The sequence below is a fragment of the Ranitomeya variabilis genome, chromosome 2, assembly GCF_051348905.1.
Source record: "Ranitomeya variabilis isolate aRanVar5 chromosome 2, aRanVar5.hap1, whole genome shotgun sequence".
In the NCBI taxonomy this organism is placed as follows: Eukaryota; Metazoa; Chordata; class Amphibia; order Anura; family Dendrobatidae; genus Ranitomeya; species Ranitomeya variabilis.
The window spans coordinates 356,469,499-356,489,608 of record NC_135233.1 but is presented as its reverse complement, the minus strand read 5'-3'; the positions used below and the strand labels follow the sequence as shown (position 1 = coordinate 356,489,608).

General features: G+C 46.0%; 1 protein-coding gene across 1 annotated transcript in view; it reads left to right on the top strand.

The window, feature by feature from the left end:
- LOC143805883 (cytochrome P450 2A4-like) overlaps nucleotides 1–20,110 on the top strand; it is a 196,960-nt gene that overhangs the window by 143,482 nt on the left and 33,368 nt on the right. Inside the window, exon 7 of the mRNA XM_077285623.1 lies at nucleotides 1,939–2,080. Coding sequence (XP_077141738.1) covers nucleotides 1,939–2,080 — 142 coding nt within the window. The remainder of the gene's footprint in view (nucleotides 1–1,938; nucleotides 2,081–20,110) is intronic.

The window sequence follows — 20,110 nt, the reverse complement described above, 5'->3', positions numbered from 1 at the left end:
CTCTTCAGTACTTGGTACATTGGAGGGGTTACGGTCCTGAGGATAGATCTTGGGTCCCGGCGCGATCCGTTCATGCGAATCGGTTGGTTTGTGCTTTTCATATACTTTTTCCTGTGAAACCTGGGGTTTGGAGGCCCCCTTGAGAGGAGCATACTGTCAAGATCCTGGCTGGGTTTTTGACTTGTCTCTCCTTTCCCGGTCTGGTCAACTCAAGGGTTAATTTTCCCTGCCTCGTTCTTGTGTTTGGTCTGCTATATCTCTGTGCTGCAACCTGTGGGCAGTGCCAGTTATATTTCTTGCCTTTGGCGTGATTAGCTGGCTTTGGTGAGTTCCTGATCTGTCCTGCTGCGTTAATCTGACTCTTCATGTCTGTTGCTGACCTTAGGATCGTGTTCAGACTACCCGTTTGTCATTGCCCCTTTGCATCTGATACTCTCTTGTCGACCTTTGGACCGTATTCAGACTAACCACTTGTTATTCCCTTTTTGCTTATCCGCTGTCTCTATGGTATTCTGACCCTGGCTTGTGACCTGACTTGCGACCTTGGATTTACCTTTGGTTCTGTGCTACTGTCTGGTATCGACTCGGCTATCTGACTATTACACTGCTACCTAGTGGTTGCTTTGCTGTATTACTGCAGGTCTGCTTCATTGCAGGATCTTCTGCTCATTTTCCACTCTGCTGCCATCTAGTGGAGTTCGTGTTACTCTGCAGTAACCCGCAGTATTACAGCATAACACGTCTGAATAGAATGACTCTATTACCAACGATCAGCTCATGGGTCATGTGACAATTTAAAGGATGGTTTAAGTGGTTCCCAACCAACATCAGTTGACCACCCTAAAAGCAGCTGCTAGCAAGAGACTGACATTAACTCTTGCAGGACCAAAAGGAAAAAAACAACATTTAAATTAGAGCAGAACCAGACCTGCCACAAATCCCATAATCAATCATGACAGGCTTCTTCCTCATCCCCATCTCTCCCAATGTAGAATCCTTTTTGCTTAGGGGGATGGAACAAAAAGAAGCAGCCAGGGTCTGGCCTTGAACTACTCATCAAAAATGCGTCATCAGAAATGCATCATCCCTAGTCAGCTTTTCAAAATATATTTTCTCTGATGCCCAGCAGGATTAGGTTATTGTGCACTTTAGATCCTAGGTTCCTAGACAGGAGAAATGTGATACGCCTCTACCAAAGATATCAGTGAGAATATTAGGTTTCTTTATCCACTTACAGATTGAAAGTGGTTTGGCACAAAAGGGTGTAGTGTATAGAGTATCTATTGGTGTTATGTTACCCTGTGGTTAGAATAGGCAGGCCTTGGACTAACTCTGGGAGGCGCATCAGCGACCTGAAAGGAGGAATATTCTTGTTTATTGAGTGAACATCGGAGGCTTGGGGCCAGAGATTAAATCTTCAGGAAGCATTGGTGGCTGGTGACCAGAGTGGACATCTATGGAGAATATCGGTGGCTGGTGATCAGAGTGGACATCTATGGGAAGCATCAGTGACTGGCTCAAAGAGTATTGGTGGCTGGGGGCCAGAGTGGACACCTTTAGGAAGCATTGGTAGCTGGAAGCCAAAGTAGACATCTACAGAGAGCATTAATAACTGGATGCCAGAGTGGACATCTTTGGGAACATTGGTATATACAGTAGACACTAGGGAGCAATTTATTTATTGCAAGAGAGTTAGTCGGCTGGATGCAGAGGAGTGTTATCTGAGGCCTGAGGAGTGAAGTGGATTAATGCTCATAAAGTGAGCATCAGTGGCTAGAGTCCAAAGTACTGTACTGTTACAAGGAGAACGCTAGAATACCCCATTACAAGCCCACTGCCATAGTGAGAAATGAATGCGCCATCAATGTAATATTCTATAAACCATAGCTAAATAGTCATTATTGAACTTTAGGACTGAAATCTGATTTTTTTTTACAGGAAAAGAATAATCCCAACACTGAGTTTAATTTAAAAAATCTCCTAAAGTCGACTCATAACTTATTTGTGGCGGGTATAGAGACGGTCAGCACCACCCTGCGATATGGACTGCTTATCTTACTGAAGTATCCAGAAATACAAGGTGTGTAAGGAGTCGCTGTTGCCTATAGTGATAGAAAAACTGACACCAACACTCGCCTTATCATAGAAAAGCTGGGGACAGTCTTCTAAGCAGCAGGAATCTCGGGTGCCAATGAAAAAATATGAATATTTTGGAATGTGAAACAGGAAAAACTGGCACTCACTGTCTTTTAAAATGGTCCTTAATTCATGAAGTTTAAAACATGGTGGCAGGTTGAGAATGCACCTCAGTAAGTAGTCACTGCTACCTATATTACTCCATGTAGTAATATAGATAAGCACACAATGGATCTCACTTACTTTCTAGGGCACATTTCTAACGGTATAAGGATTGTGGCCATTTTATGTTTCAGCAGTATTTACTTCCCAAGAGAAGGAAGGATTGAAATAAAGGTTTTTATAGATAATTTTATTATTGCTGTTTTTTATTTGTTTATTTTTGCTCTTTTCAAGGAACACTCCTTAAAGGGAAGGTGCCATCAAAAAAATTTTTTTTACAGCAATTGTAAAAATGTAAAGAATTAATGTTTAAATTTTCTTAAAAAATATTATCATTTGTTTATAATTTAGTAAAATATGAAAAATAATTTGAAAAGTTTGGGAATTTCCACTGTTAAACACTAGGGGGAGCAGCTGCTGAAATTTCAGAAAAACCTAGTGTACAACTAGCTCACATTACTGCACTGCAGTAATTATGGGCGGGGTCTGATGACGTGTGTGATGTCTCATCTCCTCCCCTTCTGGGCGTTTGCTAAGGGATAAGAGAGGATGATATTCAGGAACCCAGTGAGCAGCCATTTTGTTGGTGACTGCAGAGTAAGGCTGCCGTCACACTAGCAGTATTTGGTCAGTATGTTACCTCAGTATGTGTAAGCCAAAACCAGGAGTGGAACAATCAGAGGAAAAGTATAATAGAAACATCTGCACCACTTCTGCAGTTATCACCCACTCCTGGTTTTGGCTTACAAATACTGAGGTAAAATACTGACCAAATACTGAATGTGCGACGGCAGCCTTGTACTGACAAGTAGACAGTCACCGAGGATGGCAGGCAGCAAGGATTCTGGGAGATATGTGGTGGAGGGAGCAGGGTGACAGCAGCACAGAGTATTTCAGGAGAGCAGTGTGCTGGTCTATGGGGGGCACCATGTTCAGTGCGCGGAGCAGCCAGGGATTGTACATAGAACGCTGTCTTTTATACACATGGATGGACCGTCTGCTCCACAGAAATCCAGGAAACATTTCTGCGGATTGATGACCTGTTCTGATCCAGACATTGCATGCAAAGACCCCATTCCCCTCCTCAGATCCTGTCTTCTCCATCCTGTCCTGGCGATGTGTGAAAGTGAGACGTCAGGCGAAGTACGGGGTGACGCTGGGAAGGAAATGTAGCCATATAGTAACGATAAAAATGAGACCCCTCTCTTCAGCTGCATCACCAGCCCTGACTGCACCTAACTGGAGGTCATGCTGCCCCTCTATTACCCCAGACCCGCGTGCAGGTGCTCAGCCAGAACCACCATAGAATGGGTCCGCTTTCTGAAGATAATACTGCCATAGTGTTCTCACATAATACCGCCATATAGATCTCACATAATACCGCCATATAGATCACACACACAATACTATCAAATAGATCACACAATACTGTCATACAGTTCTCACATACCACCATATAGATCACACATAATACCGCCATATAATTCTCACCTAATACTGCCACATAGATCACACATAATCCCACAATATAGTTCTCATATACCACCGTCATATAGTTTTTACATCATTCCACAACACTGATCAAACATAATACCGCCATATAGATCACATATAATACCGTCACATAGATCACACAATACTTGGCGGTATAATGTGTGATATTATATATATTATAATATCTCGGCATAATGTGTGGTCTTTACAGGAGTATTATGTGATAAATATATATAGCGGCATTATACGTGATCCATATGGTATTGTGCTGCTCTAGGGAGGTCACAGAGACGTATGGTGGAAGGAGCAGGGTGACAGGAGCACAGAGTATTTCAGGAGAGCAGTGTACTGGTCTATGGGTGGGAGGGTGTGCTCACACTCACACGCTCGCAACTGTATACTTAGCCTTTACTGGCTATTAAAATGGGGGACACCCCCCAAAAAAAGACGTGGGGCCCCCTATAATTAATAACCATCAAATACTATGCAGACAGCTGCGGGCTGACATTAATAGCCTAGGAAGGGGCCATGGATATTGTCCCCCCCAGGCTAAAAACATCAGCTCTCAGCTGCCTTTTACATGCGCCTCTTCTGGCGCTTTGCCTGGCAATTTCCACTTGCCCTGTAGCGGTAGCAAGTGGGGTTCATATTTTTGGGGTTAATGTCACCTTCATATTGTCCGGTGACATCAAGCCCACGGCTTAGTAATGGAGAGGCGTCTATAAGGCACCCATCCATTACTAATCCTATAGTTGTATTGTAAATAAAGACTCGGCCAGAATAAAGTCCTTTATTGATCTTTTACCATACCGAACGCATAATCCTCGACTCCCTCAACAAAAATAATAAACCACATTGGGGAAAGACACGCAGGGGGAGAGGAGTGCATAGGAGAGGATTAGATACTGACTGCTGAGCCGTGTATCTAATCCTGGCCTGTGTGATACTGACAGCTGATCCGTGTATCTAATCCTGTCCTGTGTGATACCAACTGCTGAGCCGTGTATCTAATCCTGTCCTGTGTGATACCGACTGCTGAGCCGTGTATCTAATCCTGTCCTGTGTGATACCGACTGCTGAGCCGTGTACCTAATCCTGTCCTGTGTGATACCAACTGCTGAGCCGTTTATCTAATCCTGTCGTGTGATACCAACTGCTGAGCCGTGTATCTAATCCTGTCCTGTGTGATACTGACTGCTGAGGACACAGTACACGGGACAGGATTAGCTACCCAGGACTAGATTAGCTACACAGGACAGAGGTAGCAGTGGTAGGTGTATATAGAGGCAGATAGTGGTATACAGAGGCAGGCAGATAGTGGTATACAGAGGCAGGCAGCAGTGGTATACAGAGGCAGGCAGCAGTGGTATACAGAGGCAGGCAGCAGTGGTATACAGAGGCAGGCAGCAGTGGTATACAGAGGCAGGCAGCAGTGGTATACAGAGGCAGGCAGCAGTGGTATACAGAGGCAGGCAGCAGTGGTATACAGAGGCAGGCAGCAGTGGTATACAGAGGCAGCTAGCAGTGGTACACAGAGGCAGCTAGCAGTGGTACACAGAGGCAGCTAGCAGTGGTATATAGAGGCAGCTAGCAGTGGTATATAGAGGCAGCTAGCAGTGGTATATAAAGGCAGCTAGCAGTGGTATATAGAGGCAGCTAGCAATGGTATATAGAGGCAGCTAGCAGTGGTATATAGAGGCAGGTAGCAAGGGTATATAGAGGCATGTAGCAGGGGTATATAGAGGCATGTAGCAGGGGTATATAGAGGCAGCTAGCAGTGGTATATAGAGGCAGCTAGCAGTGGTATATAGAGGCAGCTAGCAGTGGTATATAGGGGCAGGTAGCAGTGGTAGGTGGTATATAGGGGCTGGTAGCAGTGGTATATAGGGGCAGGTAGCAGTGGTAGGTGGTATATAGAGGCAGGTAGCAGTGGTATATAGGGGCAGGTAGCAGTGGTAGGTGGTATATAGGGGCTGGCAGCAGTGGTAGATGCATAAGAAAATAAAAACCCTGTACTTACCTTCTTTCCTCTACCAGGAAGTGCTGAGTCATGTTCAGAGCAGAGCAGTGGGACGATCTCCCTGCTCTGCTCTGAACAGGTCGGCAGTGATTGCAGCCTGTAATGTAATACTAAGTACAGGCTGCAATCACAGCTCCTCGCTGCAGATACTTACCCTGGACCCTCGGCAGCAGCTTCTCCCAGCAGCAGCTTCTGCCATCGCACGCACTGAGCTGTGTGTGCGATGGCAGAGGGAAATAAACAAAATGGCCGCGATCTCCTCTCACAGCTGTGACGCGGCAGCTCAGTGGGTGTGGCCAAGTCACAGCTGAGAGGCAGGAGGAGCGGTCGGAGCCCGACCGTTGGCTCCTATGTCCATGGCTGCCGTAAGTGAGGTGTGCAAGTGTCGTGCCCAGACACTTACACCCACACTAATGAAAATGGCGGCCTCCAGTGGTAGAAGTAAAAGCGAATAAATAAAAAAGTATGAAAGAGGTACATTTACTTTTGTATTAAAAATAATTGATTATATAATCAATAATTATTAATACAAAAACTAAAATCACGGCACCCTCCCTTTAAGGCCATGTTCACTTGTTCAGTATTTGGTCAGTATTTTACATCAGTATTTGTAAGTCAAAATCAGGAGTTGGTAAAAAATGTAAAAGTGGTGCACATGTTTCTATTATACTTTTCCTCTGATTGTTCCTCCCCTGATTTTGGCTGACAAATACTAATTAGTGATGAACGAGTAATAAAATGCTCGGGTGCTCGTTACTAGAGTCAAGCAAATCGTAATGCTCTGGTGCTCTACAAGAGTAACGAGTATAACAAAAGTCAATGGGAAACTCAAGCATTTTCAGATGGCCAACACCCAGAGGTCTGGAGGGGTATAAAAATTGCTCAAATCAATGGAAACGGCACTAAAAACAGCATGGGAACAGCATGGGGAAGACCCATAGAGGCATCTCTGAATCCCAGGTCACAGCTGGGAACAATGTTGTTAAGAGTATTAGGCCACTTTTTATGGACTGACAATAAAACATTCAAAACAGAAGATAAAATGTATTTTACTAGAAAAAATGTTAAGAAACTTTCTTTCCAGGATAGTGACTTGCAAATAAGGCAAAATAAATAGCCCAAGGTGTGAAAGAGCATTTTTTTTCTATGTTCACATGTAGTATTTTTGATGCTTTTTTGCAGGTTTACACTGTTTTAAATGGTGAAAAAAACAATCACAAGGAAATGCAATTTTAAAATTTTAATATCTTATCTGACCATGTGGTGTGTGAGACATGATCAGACACATTCTGTTAAATTTATGAAGGAGGGACTATGAAAGTCGCCAGTTTTTTTTTCAGGGCCAACAGGTGGCCCTCACTATTTTTAGAGAACCATCAAGTAGCCCTTTCTATTGTTAGAGGGCCATCAAGTGTCTTGTGGGCTGATGAGACCAAGATGGAGCTTTTTGGTAAAGTACATAATTCCACTGCTTACCGTAAATGGAATGAAGCTTACAAATATAAGAACACAGTACCTACAGTCAAATATGGTGGAAATTTAAAGATAATTTGTGGTTGTTTTGCTGCCTCTGGCCCTATGTGCATCATGAAATGTGAATATTCCCAAAGGATTTTGTGTGGCAATGCAGTACTTAGCATCAGAAAGCTGGTTTTGTATCCTAGGTTAGGGGTCTTTCAGCAGGGCAATGACCCCAAACATACCTCAAAAAGTACACAGAAATGGATGGAAACAAAGCACTGGAGAACTTAGAAGTGGTAATTCCAGCTTTAGTAGCTTAAAGTGTCCCACCACTACCTCTTACAATCAGATGCTACAGAGAAACTACAAATGGACACATTAAATCAGGTAATTTTGCCTGCTTTGATAAATTTCTGAGTACAGATCACCGTAAAACACAAATCTGTCAATGAATGTATGGAAAAAAGCAATCAAGTTATGGACTGTAGAAGAGATCTATATGACCAGAATGAAAACTCATTTCCAGCAGATGATCCCTAGCACCTATCTCTATACTAAATGCAGCTAGCAGAGGTATTAATAGGGAATAGAATAGATGTTACCTTAATATAATTTTTTAGGTTGCAGCAGAAAGGATTATAATTTATAAGGCAATAATCCCTGAGTATATGCCTGTGATACGCTGTCCCTATTGCAGCAGCTCACCCCACATGAATAGCAGATAAAAGCGGTATCATAGCAGAATATAGAATGGATTTGACTTGGCTCTGAAAATATTTTTTTCTTGTACGTGGCAGCAGCAAACTCTAGAGGCAACCAAGCCTGCTTTTGATGAATTTCTGAGTACAGAACACCATAAAAAACAGGAATCGGTAAATGAGTGTATAGAAAAAAGCAATCCAGTTATGGACCGTGGAAGAGATGTACAGTATGTGTATTGTGTATATATTTTACATCAACTAGAAGGTGGAGCCTTAGAAACACATTTTTTCCCATTCTTAAGGAGTGCGTCTGCTAGACTGGTAAAGTGTATGACCTAAGTGCAAGGTTGGCCAAAAATTGGAAATTGGCACTCCAATACCCCTTTGAACAGATGTAAAGTAGTATTTTTTTCCCATTATTAAGGAGATGGTATTCTAGACTGCATGACTGAAAAACATTTACACCAGGGGTATTAAATATATATTAAAAATATTAGAGGTAGGCATCTTAAAATTGTTAATGTGGGCATCATAAGCATCTTAACTCCTTCGTGACCCCAGATTTTTTCGGTTGTCACGCCGTTCTGTCTTTATCTGGTCTTCGGCGTGACAATGTATATGTTTGCTTTAACCCTTTACACTTTTCCTCCTAATTTGAGCTGGGATACTGTTGGCTGTTACCTGGATGGAGCCTTCTTAGTTCCCTGTTCTGCTGCGCAGCCGCACATGGGTGGTTAGGTCTTTGCTCTGCTGCATGATCTTCCGCATGTGCAGTCCCTGGTTGCCGCAGTGGAAGCTGTCCTCGGGATGTGAGTAGTGTTGAGCGATACCTTCCGATATCCGGAAATATCGGTATCGGATTGGATCGGCCGATATCCAAAAAATATTGGATATCGCCGATACCGATACCGGAAACCAATGCAAGTCAATGGGACACAAATATCGGAATTAAAATAAACCCTTTCTTTTCTTGTATGTTAATAAGAAAACAACTAAGAATAATGTAGAATGTATTGGGAGAGGTGGAGGAGACATTAAAGGCATAGAGGTTTAGCCCAATCAAATGGAATAGCAGGAATTATTTTTTTTTTTTTAAGACATTCGGAGTTACAAAGATATTGACTATGTTAAGCTTTTTTATATTTTGTCAGATATTTATGTTTCACTACTTCCATGCTCTTCACCTTCTTTTTTACTTCTCCCACACTTTCTTCTTCATCATCCTCAGCAGCAGCATCTTTTTCATCTTTTTCATTTCTTCTTCACCTTCTTCATCTTCTTCTTCTTCACCTTCTTCCTATTATTCTTTTTTTTACATTCTTCATATTCTTCTTATTCAACTATTATTCTTCTTCATATTCTACTTCTTCATCTTCTTCATATTCTTCTTCTTCATCATATTCTTATTTGTGACAGGCATTCCTGTAGTTGTTATTTATAAAAGTTTGAAGATTACACTTTCCGTTCTGCCTGTCCCAAAAGATTTACAACAGGATTTGTCCGCGTTCAGTTTGGCTTGCAGCAGCAGGTTTTTTCCAGGGGCACCACGAGGAGGAACGGACTCACCCCCATACACTGCTTAGTCTTCTTCTGCTTATAATTTAGATAATATCTTTTGCTCTGATTTTTAGTCTTATGCTTAATGTTCTTCTGCTTTTTGTTCTGCAGCTTCTTGCTCTTCTGCTTCTTGGTCTTCTTTGGGGTGGTCTTCAGGGTCATCGTCTCCAGGGTCGTCGTCTCCAGGGTCGTTGTTTCCGGGGTCGTCGTCTTCATCGGGGTGGTCTCCAGGGTCGTCGTCTCCAGGGTCGTCATCTCCGGGGTCGTCGTCTCTGGGGTCGTCATCTTCTTCGGGGTGGTCTTCAGGGTCGTCGTCTTTAGGGTCGTCATCAGGGAGATCCAGAGTGATTACCTAAAACCTTTTCAAAAAGCTTGAACTTGGAAATGTAGCAGAAGGTACAAGAAGGCTGAGGAACTGCCGAGAACCAGCTGACAGTACTGGAACCCGGATGGGTAGCCGAAGGTACAAGAGCCAATTGAACTACAAAGGACCAGCTGAAAGTACTGGAACTCGGTTACTAAGCAGGAGGTACCCATGCCAGAAAGCACTACCAAGGACCACCAGACGTTAATGGAACTCGGATACCGAGAAGGAGGCACCTAAGCCAAAGGCTCTGCCTGGAACCAGCTGACGGTACTGGAACCAGGATGGGTAGCAGAAGGTACAAGAGCCAATGGAACTACCGAGGACCAGCTGACGGTACTGGAACCCGGTTACTAAGCAGGAAGTACCCATGCCAGAAAGCACTACCAAGGACCACCAGACGTTGGTGGAACTCAGATACCGAGAAGGAGGCACCTAAGCCAAAGGCTCTGTCTGGAACCAGCTGACGGTACTGGAACCCAGGGGGACCTATTCAATATTGACTTCTAAAGAACCAGCTAATGGTGCTGGAACTCAGATAGTCAGCAAAAGGTCCACATGAACAAAAAATTGCAAGGCCGCGAGCCGGCCGAGTTACCGAAAACCCACAGTCCTACAGGAGGAGCTTTGTTGTGAATTCTGCTTTTGGGTTCCCTCCGGTGGTAGTAGGTGGTAATGCAGTTGTCCCTGGGTTGCAGTCCTGGTCAGGTGTGTCTGCTGATTGCAGTTCTGACTGGGGTATTTAGGTGTGCAGGATTCATTAGTCCTTGCCATTTGTCAATTGTTGTTGGGAGGTGTGGACCTCTGCCTGGTTCCTCCTGTCTTTCTGCCAAATCAGCAAAGATAAGTGTCTGTTTTTTTTCCTGTGGCACACTTGCTGTGTGCTTCACAATTCAGTGCTATTCTTTGTGTTTTCTTGTCCAGCTTAGATTGTGTCAGTATTTTCTCAGTCTTGCTGGATTCTCTGGAGTGGCAGATATACATTCCATGTCTTTAGTTAGATTGTGGAACTTTTTGTATTATCTGTTGTGGATATTTTTGGAAGGGTTTTAATACTGACCACCTAGTAATCTGTCCTATCCTTTCCTATTTAGCTAGAGTGGCCTCTTTTGCTAAATCCTGTTTTCTACCTGCGTGTGTCTATTCTTCTCCTACTCACAGTCATTATTCGTGGGGGGCTGCCTATCCTTTGGGGGTCTGCTCTGAGGCAAGATAGCATTCCTATTTCCATCTATAGGGGTATTTAGTCCTCCGGGTGTGTCGAGGTGTCTAGGGTTTGTTAGGCACACCCCACGGCTACTTCTAGTTGCGCTGTTAGTTCAGGATTTGCGGTCAGTACAGGTTCCACCGACTCCAGAGAAAGTTTTCATGCGGCTCCAAGGTCACCGGATCATAACAGCTTGTCCTATTGGCACTACGGAACCAGCCTTGATTGCCAGATCCCGCAGCCCACATAGGAAGCACCTAAACTGCAGGCACCATAGAGTCGGCTAACCCGACCGCAACCCAACAGGACAACGTATTGAAGGCAAAGTGACCTTGACACTACCCAAAAACAGCTGGCGTGCTGGAACCAGGCTGGGCAGGAGCGAGTACCCATGCCAAAGACACTGCCAAGAACCAGCTGGCGGTGCTGGAACCCGGATGAGTAGCAGAAGGTACAAGAGCCAATGGAACTACGGAGGACCAGATGATGGTACTGGAACCTGGTTACTAAGCAGGAGGTACCCATGCCAGAAAGCACTACCAAGGACCACCAGACGTTGGTGGAACTTGGATACCGAGAAGGAGGCACCTAAGCCAAAGGCTCTTCCTGGAACCAGCTGACGGTACTGGAACCCAGGGGACCTATTCAAGATTGACTTCTAAAGAACCAGCTAATGGTGCTGGAACTCAGATAGTCAGCAGAAGGTCCACATGAACAATAAATTGCAAGGCAGCGAGCCAGCCGAGTTACCGAAAACCCACAGTCCTACAGGAGGAGCTTGTCCTATTGGCACTACGGAACCAGCCTTGATTGCCAGATCCCGCAGCCCACATAGGAAGCAGCTAAACTGCAGGCACCATGGAGTTGGCTAACCCGACCGCAACACGACAGGACAATGTATTGGAAGCAAAGTGACCTTGACACTACACGGAAACAGCTGGCGTTATGGAACCAGGCTGGGCAGGAGGGAGTACCCATGCCAAAGACACTTCTGAGCAGCAACTGGCGGTGTTGGAGCCCAGGGTCAATGCTAGAAGCAGAGTGTAGGCCGAGGCCTATTTGGAGCAAGTTTAATATCTGTTGTAGTGTTAGTGTGGAGGGAGCAGGAGAAATTGCCGGATACACAGCAGGGGATCAGCTGACATTACTGAACCCCAATAACAGAGGAGCAACTGTTGACTGTGCAGACGGCTCTTCCGAGCAGCAACTGGTGGTGTTGGAGCCCAGGGAAACCAGGAGAAGCAGAGTGTAGGCTGAGACCTAATTTGAGGCAGTTTAATACCTGTTGTAGTGTGAGTGTGGACGGAGCAGGAGCAATTCCCGGATACACAGCTGGGGATCAGCTGATGTTACTGAAACCCAATAACAGAGGAGCAACTGTTGACTGTGCAGACGGCACTTCTGAGCAGCAACTGGCGGTGTTGGAGCCCAGGGAATCCAGGAGAAGCAGAGTGTAGGCTGAGGCCTAATTTGAGGCAGTTTAATATTTGTTGTAGTGTGAGTGTGGACGGAGCAGGAGAGATTGCCGGATACACAGCAGGGGATCAGCTGACATTACTGAACCCCAATAACACTGGAGCTGGTGTTGACTAGGGTTGAGTGAAACGGATCGGTCCATTTCATAAGTCGCCGACTTTCGGCAAAGTCGGGTTTCGTGAAACCCGAGCCGATCCCAGCGTGGGATCGGCCATGCGGTCGGCGATCTTCGCGCCAAAGTCGCGTTTTGTATGACGCTGTTACCGCCATTTTTTCAGCCAATGAAGGAGTGTGGGCAGCATGATGACATAGGTCTTGTCTTGGTTTCTGCGGCGTCACAGGGGGTGGCGGTATAAACGCCATCTTACTGTTTTGGATGTAGCGATTTGCACAGTCCGAGGAATGTACTGATTTACACTGTCCGAGGAGAGAGAGAGAGAATAAAAAAAAAAACCATTGACTTGCATTGGGTTTCGTGTTGGGTTTCGTGCTTCGGTCGGCCCCCTGACTTTTCACAATAATCGGCCGATTTCACACGATCCGACTTTCGAGACAGTCGGGTTTCACGAAACCCGACTCGATCCTAAAAATGCAAAAGTCACTCAACCCTAGTGTTGACTGTGCAGACAGCACTTCTGAGCAGCAACTGGCGGTGTTGGAGCCCAGCGAATCCAGGAGAAGCAGAGTATAGGCTGAGGCCTAATTGAAGCAAGTTTAATATCTGTTGTAGTGTGAGTGTGGAGGTAGCAGGAGCAATTGCCAGATACACAGCTGGGGATCAGCTGACTTACTGAAACCCAATAACACTGGGTCATGTGTTGACTGTGCAAACGGCACTTCTGAGCAGCAACTGGTGGTGTTGGAGCCCAGGGATTACAGTTCAGGTGGTAGAAACATGAACACAACAGGAGACCTGAATACTGTTGCCAACCAATTATTTAATCTGGAAGAGGAGTGGAAAAATCCTGCGAGATCCAGGCCTTGTTCATTTTCAGAAAAGTAAGCCTGTCAACGTTATCGGAGGATAGTCACATGCGACGGTCTGTTAGTACACCACCTGCGGCACTAAAGACGCGTTCCGATAATACACTAGCAGCAGGGCAAGCCAGCACCTCCAATGCATACTGGCTAAGCTCTGGCCCTGTATCCAGCTTAGAGACCCAAAACTTGAAGGGGGAATAGCCGTGTGGGAGAACACTGAGAGGGCAAGACATGTAGTCTGTCACCATCTGACGGAAACGTTACCTTCTGCTGACTGGACCCGTCTGTGATGGTGTAGACATTTGTGGCGGGGACACAAAACTTTGCCACATTTGGGCCATACTGGTCCTGCCTTGTGCTGAGGCGCTGCTTCTGCTCCCTCTTTGAGCAGAGCTTCCTCCATTGCCTGGACTCACTGAGCTGCTTTGTAAAGCAATAGCTGCACTGCTCTCGATTGGAATGGAGAACATGATGGAATGCACCAATGTGTCTTGGTACTCTCGCATTTTACGCTCCCGGTTCAACGGTGTTATGAGGCTTTGAAAGTTGTCCCGGTAGCGAGGATCTAGGAGGCTGTGCACCCAATAATCAGCCTTGTTGAGAATGTGGGCGATGCGGTGGTCGTTTCTCAGGCACTGCAGCATGAAATCAACCATGTGCTGCAGACTGCCAACTGGCCAAGAAACGCTGTCCCCTGCTTGAGGCGTGATCTCTGCCTCCTCTGCATCACCCCACCCTCGCTCTACATACTGACTACTAGAGCATTGTGTAACTCCCTCCTCTGGACAGATGTCTTCCTCCTCCGTTGACTCCTCCTCATCCTCCTCACAAAGTGTCCCCTGCCTAGGCCTTTGTGAGGAACCACGTTGCGCAGACTGTCCAGAAGCAGATGGCATTTGTGACTCCTCATCCTCCACCTCTTCCACAACCTCCTCCCTTAGTGCTTGCAGTGTTTTTTCAAGCAGGCAGATAAGGGGGTTAGTCATGCAGACTAGTGCATCATCTGCACTCGCCATCCGCGTGGATTCATCGAAGGCACGCAAAACGTGACAGATGTCCTTCATAGAGGCCCACTCAGTGGTGGTGAAGTGTGAACGGCACGCTGTGCAACTTGTTTGCGCCTGATGCAGCTGGTACTCCATTACTGCTGCCTGCTGCTCACACAACCGCTCCAACATATGTAACGTTGAATTCCACCTGGTTGGTAGGTCACATATGATGCGATGTGCTGGAAGGCGGAATCGGCCCTGCAGAGCTGCAATGCACGATCTTGCCATGCTGGAACGATGCAAGGGAGCGCACTCTAGGCGGACCTTGTGCAGCAGTGCATCAAGATCCGGATAGTCCCTTAAAAAACTCTGCACGACCAAGGTGAGCACACGTGCCAGACATGGGATGTGAGTGAGGTTGCCTAGGCCCAGAGCTGCCACCAGATTTCGGCCATTGTCACACACTACTGTCATGATCTCTGCAGGCAGAGATCATAGCAAGCCTATAGAGGGACAAGCTCTCGGAAGATGGAACTATACTGACCATGAACTAAGCCTGCCGCGCAACTAGAAATAGCCAGGTAGCATTTCCTATTTATCGCTAGATGCCCAGCTCTGGCCTAAGACCTAAATAGCTAGCAGAGGGAAATATAAGACCTGGCTCACCTCTAGAGAAATATTCCAAAGAAGACAGTAGCCCCCCACATATAATGACGGTGAGTTCAGATGAAACAACAAACGCAGCAGGAAAATAGTCTTAGCAAATTTGAGGTCCGCTTACTAAATAGCAGAAGACAGATAGTATACTTTCATGGTCAGCAGAAAAACACTAACAAAACACCATCCAGAGATTACCTTAAACTCTGGCATTAACTCATAACGCCAGAGTAGCAATCCCTGATCAACGAGAGCTTTCCAGACACAGTAACAAAACTTCAGCTGTGAACTGGAACAAATAGGCAAAACAAAACATGGACAAAAGTCCAACTTATCTAGTAGTTGTCTAGAAGCAGGAACAAGCACTGAGAGGCATCAGATAACATTGTTGACCGGCAAGAAACCACCAGAGAAATGAGCTTAAATAGCGACACCCACTACTGATGGAACCAGGTGAAACAGGAAAGAGGATGACAAGTCCAATTCCACAAGCGGCCACCGGGGGAGCCCAGAATCCAAATTCACAACAGTACCCCCCCCTCAAGGAGGGGGCACCGAACCCTCACCAGATCCACCAGGGCGACCAGGATGAGCCCTATGGAAGGCACGAACAAGATCAGAAGCATGAACATCAGATGCATTGACCCAAGAATTATCCTCCTGGCCGTAACCCTTCCAGTCGACCAGATACTGGAGTTTCCGTCTGGAAACACGAGAGTCCAAAATCTTCTCCACAACGTACTCCAACTCACCCTCAACCAACACCGGAGCAGGAGGCTCAACTGAAGGTACAACAGGTACCTCATACCTGCGCAACAACGACCGATGAAAAACGTTATGAATGGAAAAGGACGCAGGGAGGTCCAAACGGAAAGAAACAGGATCAAGAATCTCCAATATTCTATAAGGGCCGATGAACCGAGGTTTAAACTTAGGAGAAGAGACCCTCATAGGGACAAAACGAGAAGACAACCACACTAAATCTCCAACACAAAGCCGAGAACCAACACGACGATGACGGTTGGCAAAACGCTGAGTCTTCTCCTGGGACAACTTCAAATTGTCCATAACCTGCCCCCAGATGTGATGCAATCTCTCCACCACCGCATCCACTCCAGGACAATCCGAGGATTCCACCTGACCGGAGGAAAATCGAGGGTGAAACCCCGAATTACAGAAAAACGGGGACACCAAGGTGGAAGAACTGGCCCGATTATTGAGGGCGAACTCTGCCAATGGCAAAAAAGCAACCCAATCATCCTGGTCAGCAGAGACAAAACACCTCAGATATGTCTCAAGGGTCTGATTAGTCCGCTCGGTCTGGCCATTAGTCTGAGGGTGAAAAGCAGACGAAAAAGACAAATCCATGCCCATCCTCGCACAGAATGCCCGCCAAAATCTAGACACAAACTGGGTACCTCTGTCAGAAACAATATTCTCAGGAATACCGTGCAATCGGACAACACTCTGAAAAAACAGAGGAACCAACTCAGAAGAAGAAGGCAACCTGGGCAGAGGAACCAAATGGACCATTTTAGAGAAACGGTCACAGACCACCCAGATGACAGACATCTTCTGGGAAACAGGCAGATCTGAAATAAAATCCATCGAGATGTGTGTCCAAGGCCTCTTAGGAATAGGCAAGGGCAACAGCAGTCCGCTAGCCCGAGAACTACAAGACTTGGCCCGAGCACAAACGTCACATGACTGCACAAAGACTCGCACATCTCGTGACAGGGAAGGCCACCAGAAGGATCTTGCCACCAAATCCCTGGTACCAAAAATTCCGGGATGACCTGCCAATGCAGAAGAATGTACCTCAGAGATGACTCTGCTGGTCCAATCATCCGGAACAAACAGTCTATCAGGCGGACAACGATCCGGTCTATCCGCCTGAAACTCTTGCAAGGACCGCCGCAGATCAGGAGAAACGGCCGACAAAATTACTCCCTCCCTAAGGATACCTGTGGGTTCAGAATTACCAGGAGAGTCCGGGTCAAAACTCCTAGAAAGGGCATCTGCCTTAACATTCTTAGAACCCGGTAGGTATGACACCACAAAATTAAAGCGAGAAAAAAATAAAGACCAGCGCGCCTGTCTAGGATTCAGGCGTCTGGCAGTCTCAAGATAAATCAAATTTTTGTGGTCAGTCAATACCACCACCTGATGCCTAGCCCCCTCGAGCCAATGGCGCCACTCCTCAAACGCCCACTTCATAATTCCGCTCTGCGGGCGAAAATTTGCGAGAAAAGAAGGCACAAGGCCTAATGACGGAGCAGTCGGAACCTTTCTGCGACAACACTGCCCCAGCTCCGATCTCCGAAGCGTCAACCTCAACCTGAAAAGGCAGATTCACATCAGGCTGACGCAACACAGGGGCAGAGGCAAAACGGCGCTTAAGCTCCTGAAAGGCCTCTACAGCATGAGGGGACCAATTAGCAACATCAGCGCCTTGTCTGGTCAAATCAGTCAGTGGTTTAACGACATCCGAAAAACCAGCAATAAATCGGCGGTAAAAGTTGGCAAAGCCCAAAAATCTCTGAAGACCCTTAAGAGAGGAGGGCTGAGTCCAGTCACAAATAGCTTGCACCTTGACGGGATCCATCTCAATGGAAGAGGGAGAAAAAATATACCCCAAAAAGGAAATTTTCTGGACCCCAAAAACGCACTTAGACCCCTTCACACATAAAGAATTAGACCGCAGAACCTGAAAAACTCTCCTGACCTGCTGGACATGAGAGTCCCAGTCATCAGAAAAAATCAGAATATCATCCAGATATATTATCATAAATCTATCCAGAAAATCGCGGAAAATATCATGCATAAAAGACTGGAAAACTGAAGGGGCATTAGAAAGACCAAAAGGCATGACCAAATACTCAAAGTGGCCCTCGGGCGTATTAAATGCGGTCTTCCACTCATCCCCCTGCCTGATCCGCACCAAATTATACGCCCCACGAAGATCAATTTTAGAGAACCACTTAGCACCCTCTATACGAGCAAACAAATCAGTAAGCAATGGCAATGGGTATTGATACTTAACAGTGATCTTATTCAGAAGCCGATAATCAATACATGGTCTCAAAGAGCCGTCCTTTTTTGAGACAAAGAAAAACCCAGCTCCCAAGGGAGAAGAAGATGGACGAATATGTCCCTTTTCCAAAGACTCCTTTATATATTCCCGCATAGCAGCATGTTCCGGCACAGACAAATTAAACAAACGACCCTTTGGATATTTACAACCCGGTATCAAATCTATGGCACAATCGCACTCACGGTGCGGAGGTAACGACCCAAGCTTGGGTTCGTCAAAGACGTCTTGATAATCAGAGAGGAACTCAGGGACTTCAGAGGGAATGGACGACGAAATAGAAACCAAAGGTACGTCCCCATGAATACCCTTACATCCCCAGCTCAACACAGACATTGCTCTCCAGTCCAAGACTGGGTTGTGAGACTGCAACCATGGCAATCCCAGTACCAAATCGTCATGTAAATTATACAGCACCAGGAAACGAATAATCTCCTGGTGATCCGGATTGATACGCATGGTTACTTGTGTCCAGTATTGTGGTTTATTATTAGCCAATGGGGTGGAGTCAATCCCCTTCAGAGGAATAAGAGTCTCCAAAGGCTCTAAATCAAAACCACAACGATTGGCAAAGGACCAATCCATAAGACTCAGAGCGGCGCCAGAGTCAACATAGGCGTCCGTGGCAATGGATGACAAAGAACAAATCAGGGTTACAGACAAAATAAACTTAGACTGAATGGTGCCAATGGAAACAGATTTATCAAGCTTCTTTGTACGCCTAGAGCATGCTGATATAACATGAGTAGAATCCCCACAATAGAAACACAATCCATTCTTCCGTCTAAAATTCTGTCGCTCGCTCCTGGACAGAATTCTATCACACTGCATACTTTCTGGCGTCTTTTCCATAGACACCGCCAGATGGTGCACCGGTTTGCGCTCCCGCAGACGCCTATCAATCTGAATAGCCATTGTCATGGACTCATTCAGACCTGCAGGCAAAGGGAACCCCACCATAACATCCTTAACGGCATCAGAGAGACCTTCTCTGAAAGTTGCCGCCAAGGCGCACTCATTCCACTGAGTAAGCACAGACCATTTACGGAATTTTTGGCAGAAAACTTCAGCTTCGTCTTGCCCCTGAGATAGTGCCATCAAAGTTTTTTCTGCCTGAAGTTCCAAATGAGGTTCCTCATAAAGCAAGCCCAAGGCCAGAAAAAACGCATCCACATCGCGTAACGCAGGATCCCCTGCTGGCAATGAGAAGGCCCAATCTTGAGGGTCACCCCTGAGCAAGGAAATCACAATCCTAACCTGCTGAGCAGGGTCTCCAGCTGAACGAGACTTCAGGGACAAATAAAGCTTACAATTATTTCGGAAATTCTGGAAGCTAGCTCTATTCCCTGTGAAGAACTCCGGCAAAGGAATTCTCGGCTCAGATACCGGAGCATGTACCACAAAATCTTGTAAATTTTGTACTTTCGTGATGAGATTATTCAAACCCGCAGTTACACTCTGGAGATCCATTATTGTCAGGTGCACACAGAGCATACAGAGATTAGGAGGAGAGAGAGAAAAAAGACTGCAGCAAGGCAGACTGGAGGAAAAAAAAAAAAAAAAAATTCCAGCAGACTTCTTATAACTCTCCTTTCTCAACCTGGGTCTTTAACACTTTACTGGCCGGTCAAACTGTCATGATCTCTGCAGGCAGAGATCATAGCAAGCCTATAGAGGGACAAGCTCTCGGAAGATGGAACTATACTGACCATGAACTAAGCCTGCCGCGCAACTAGAAATAGCCAGGTAGCATTTCCTATTTATCGCTAGATGCCCAGCTCTGGCCTAAGACCTAAATAGCTAGCAGAGGGAAA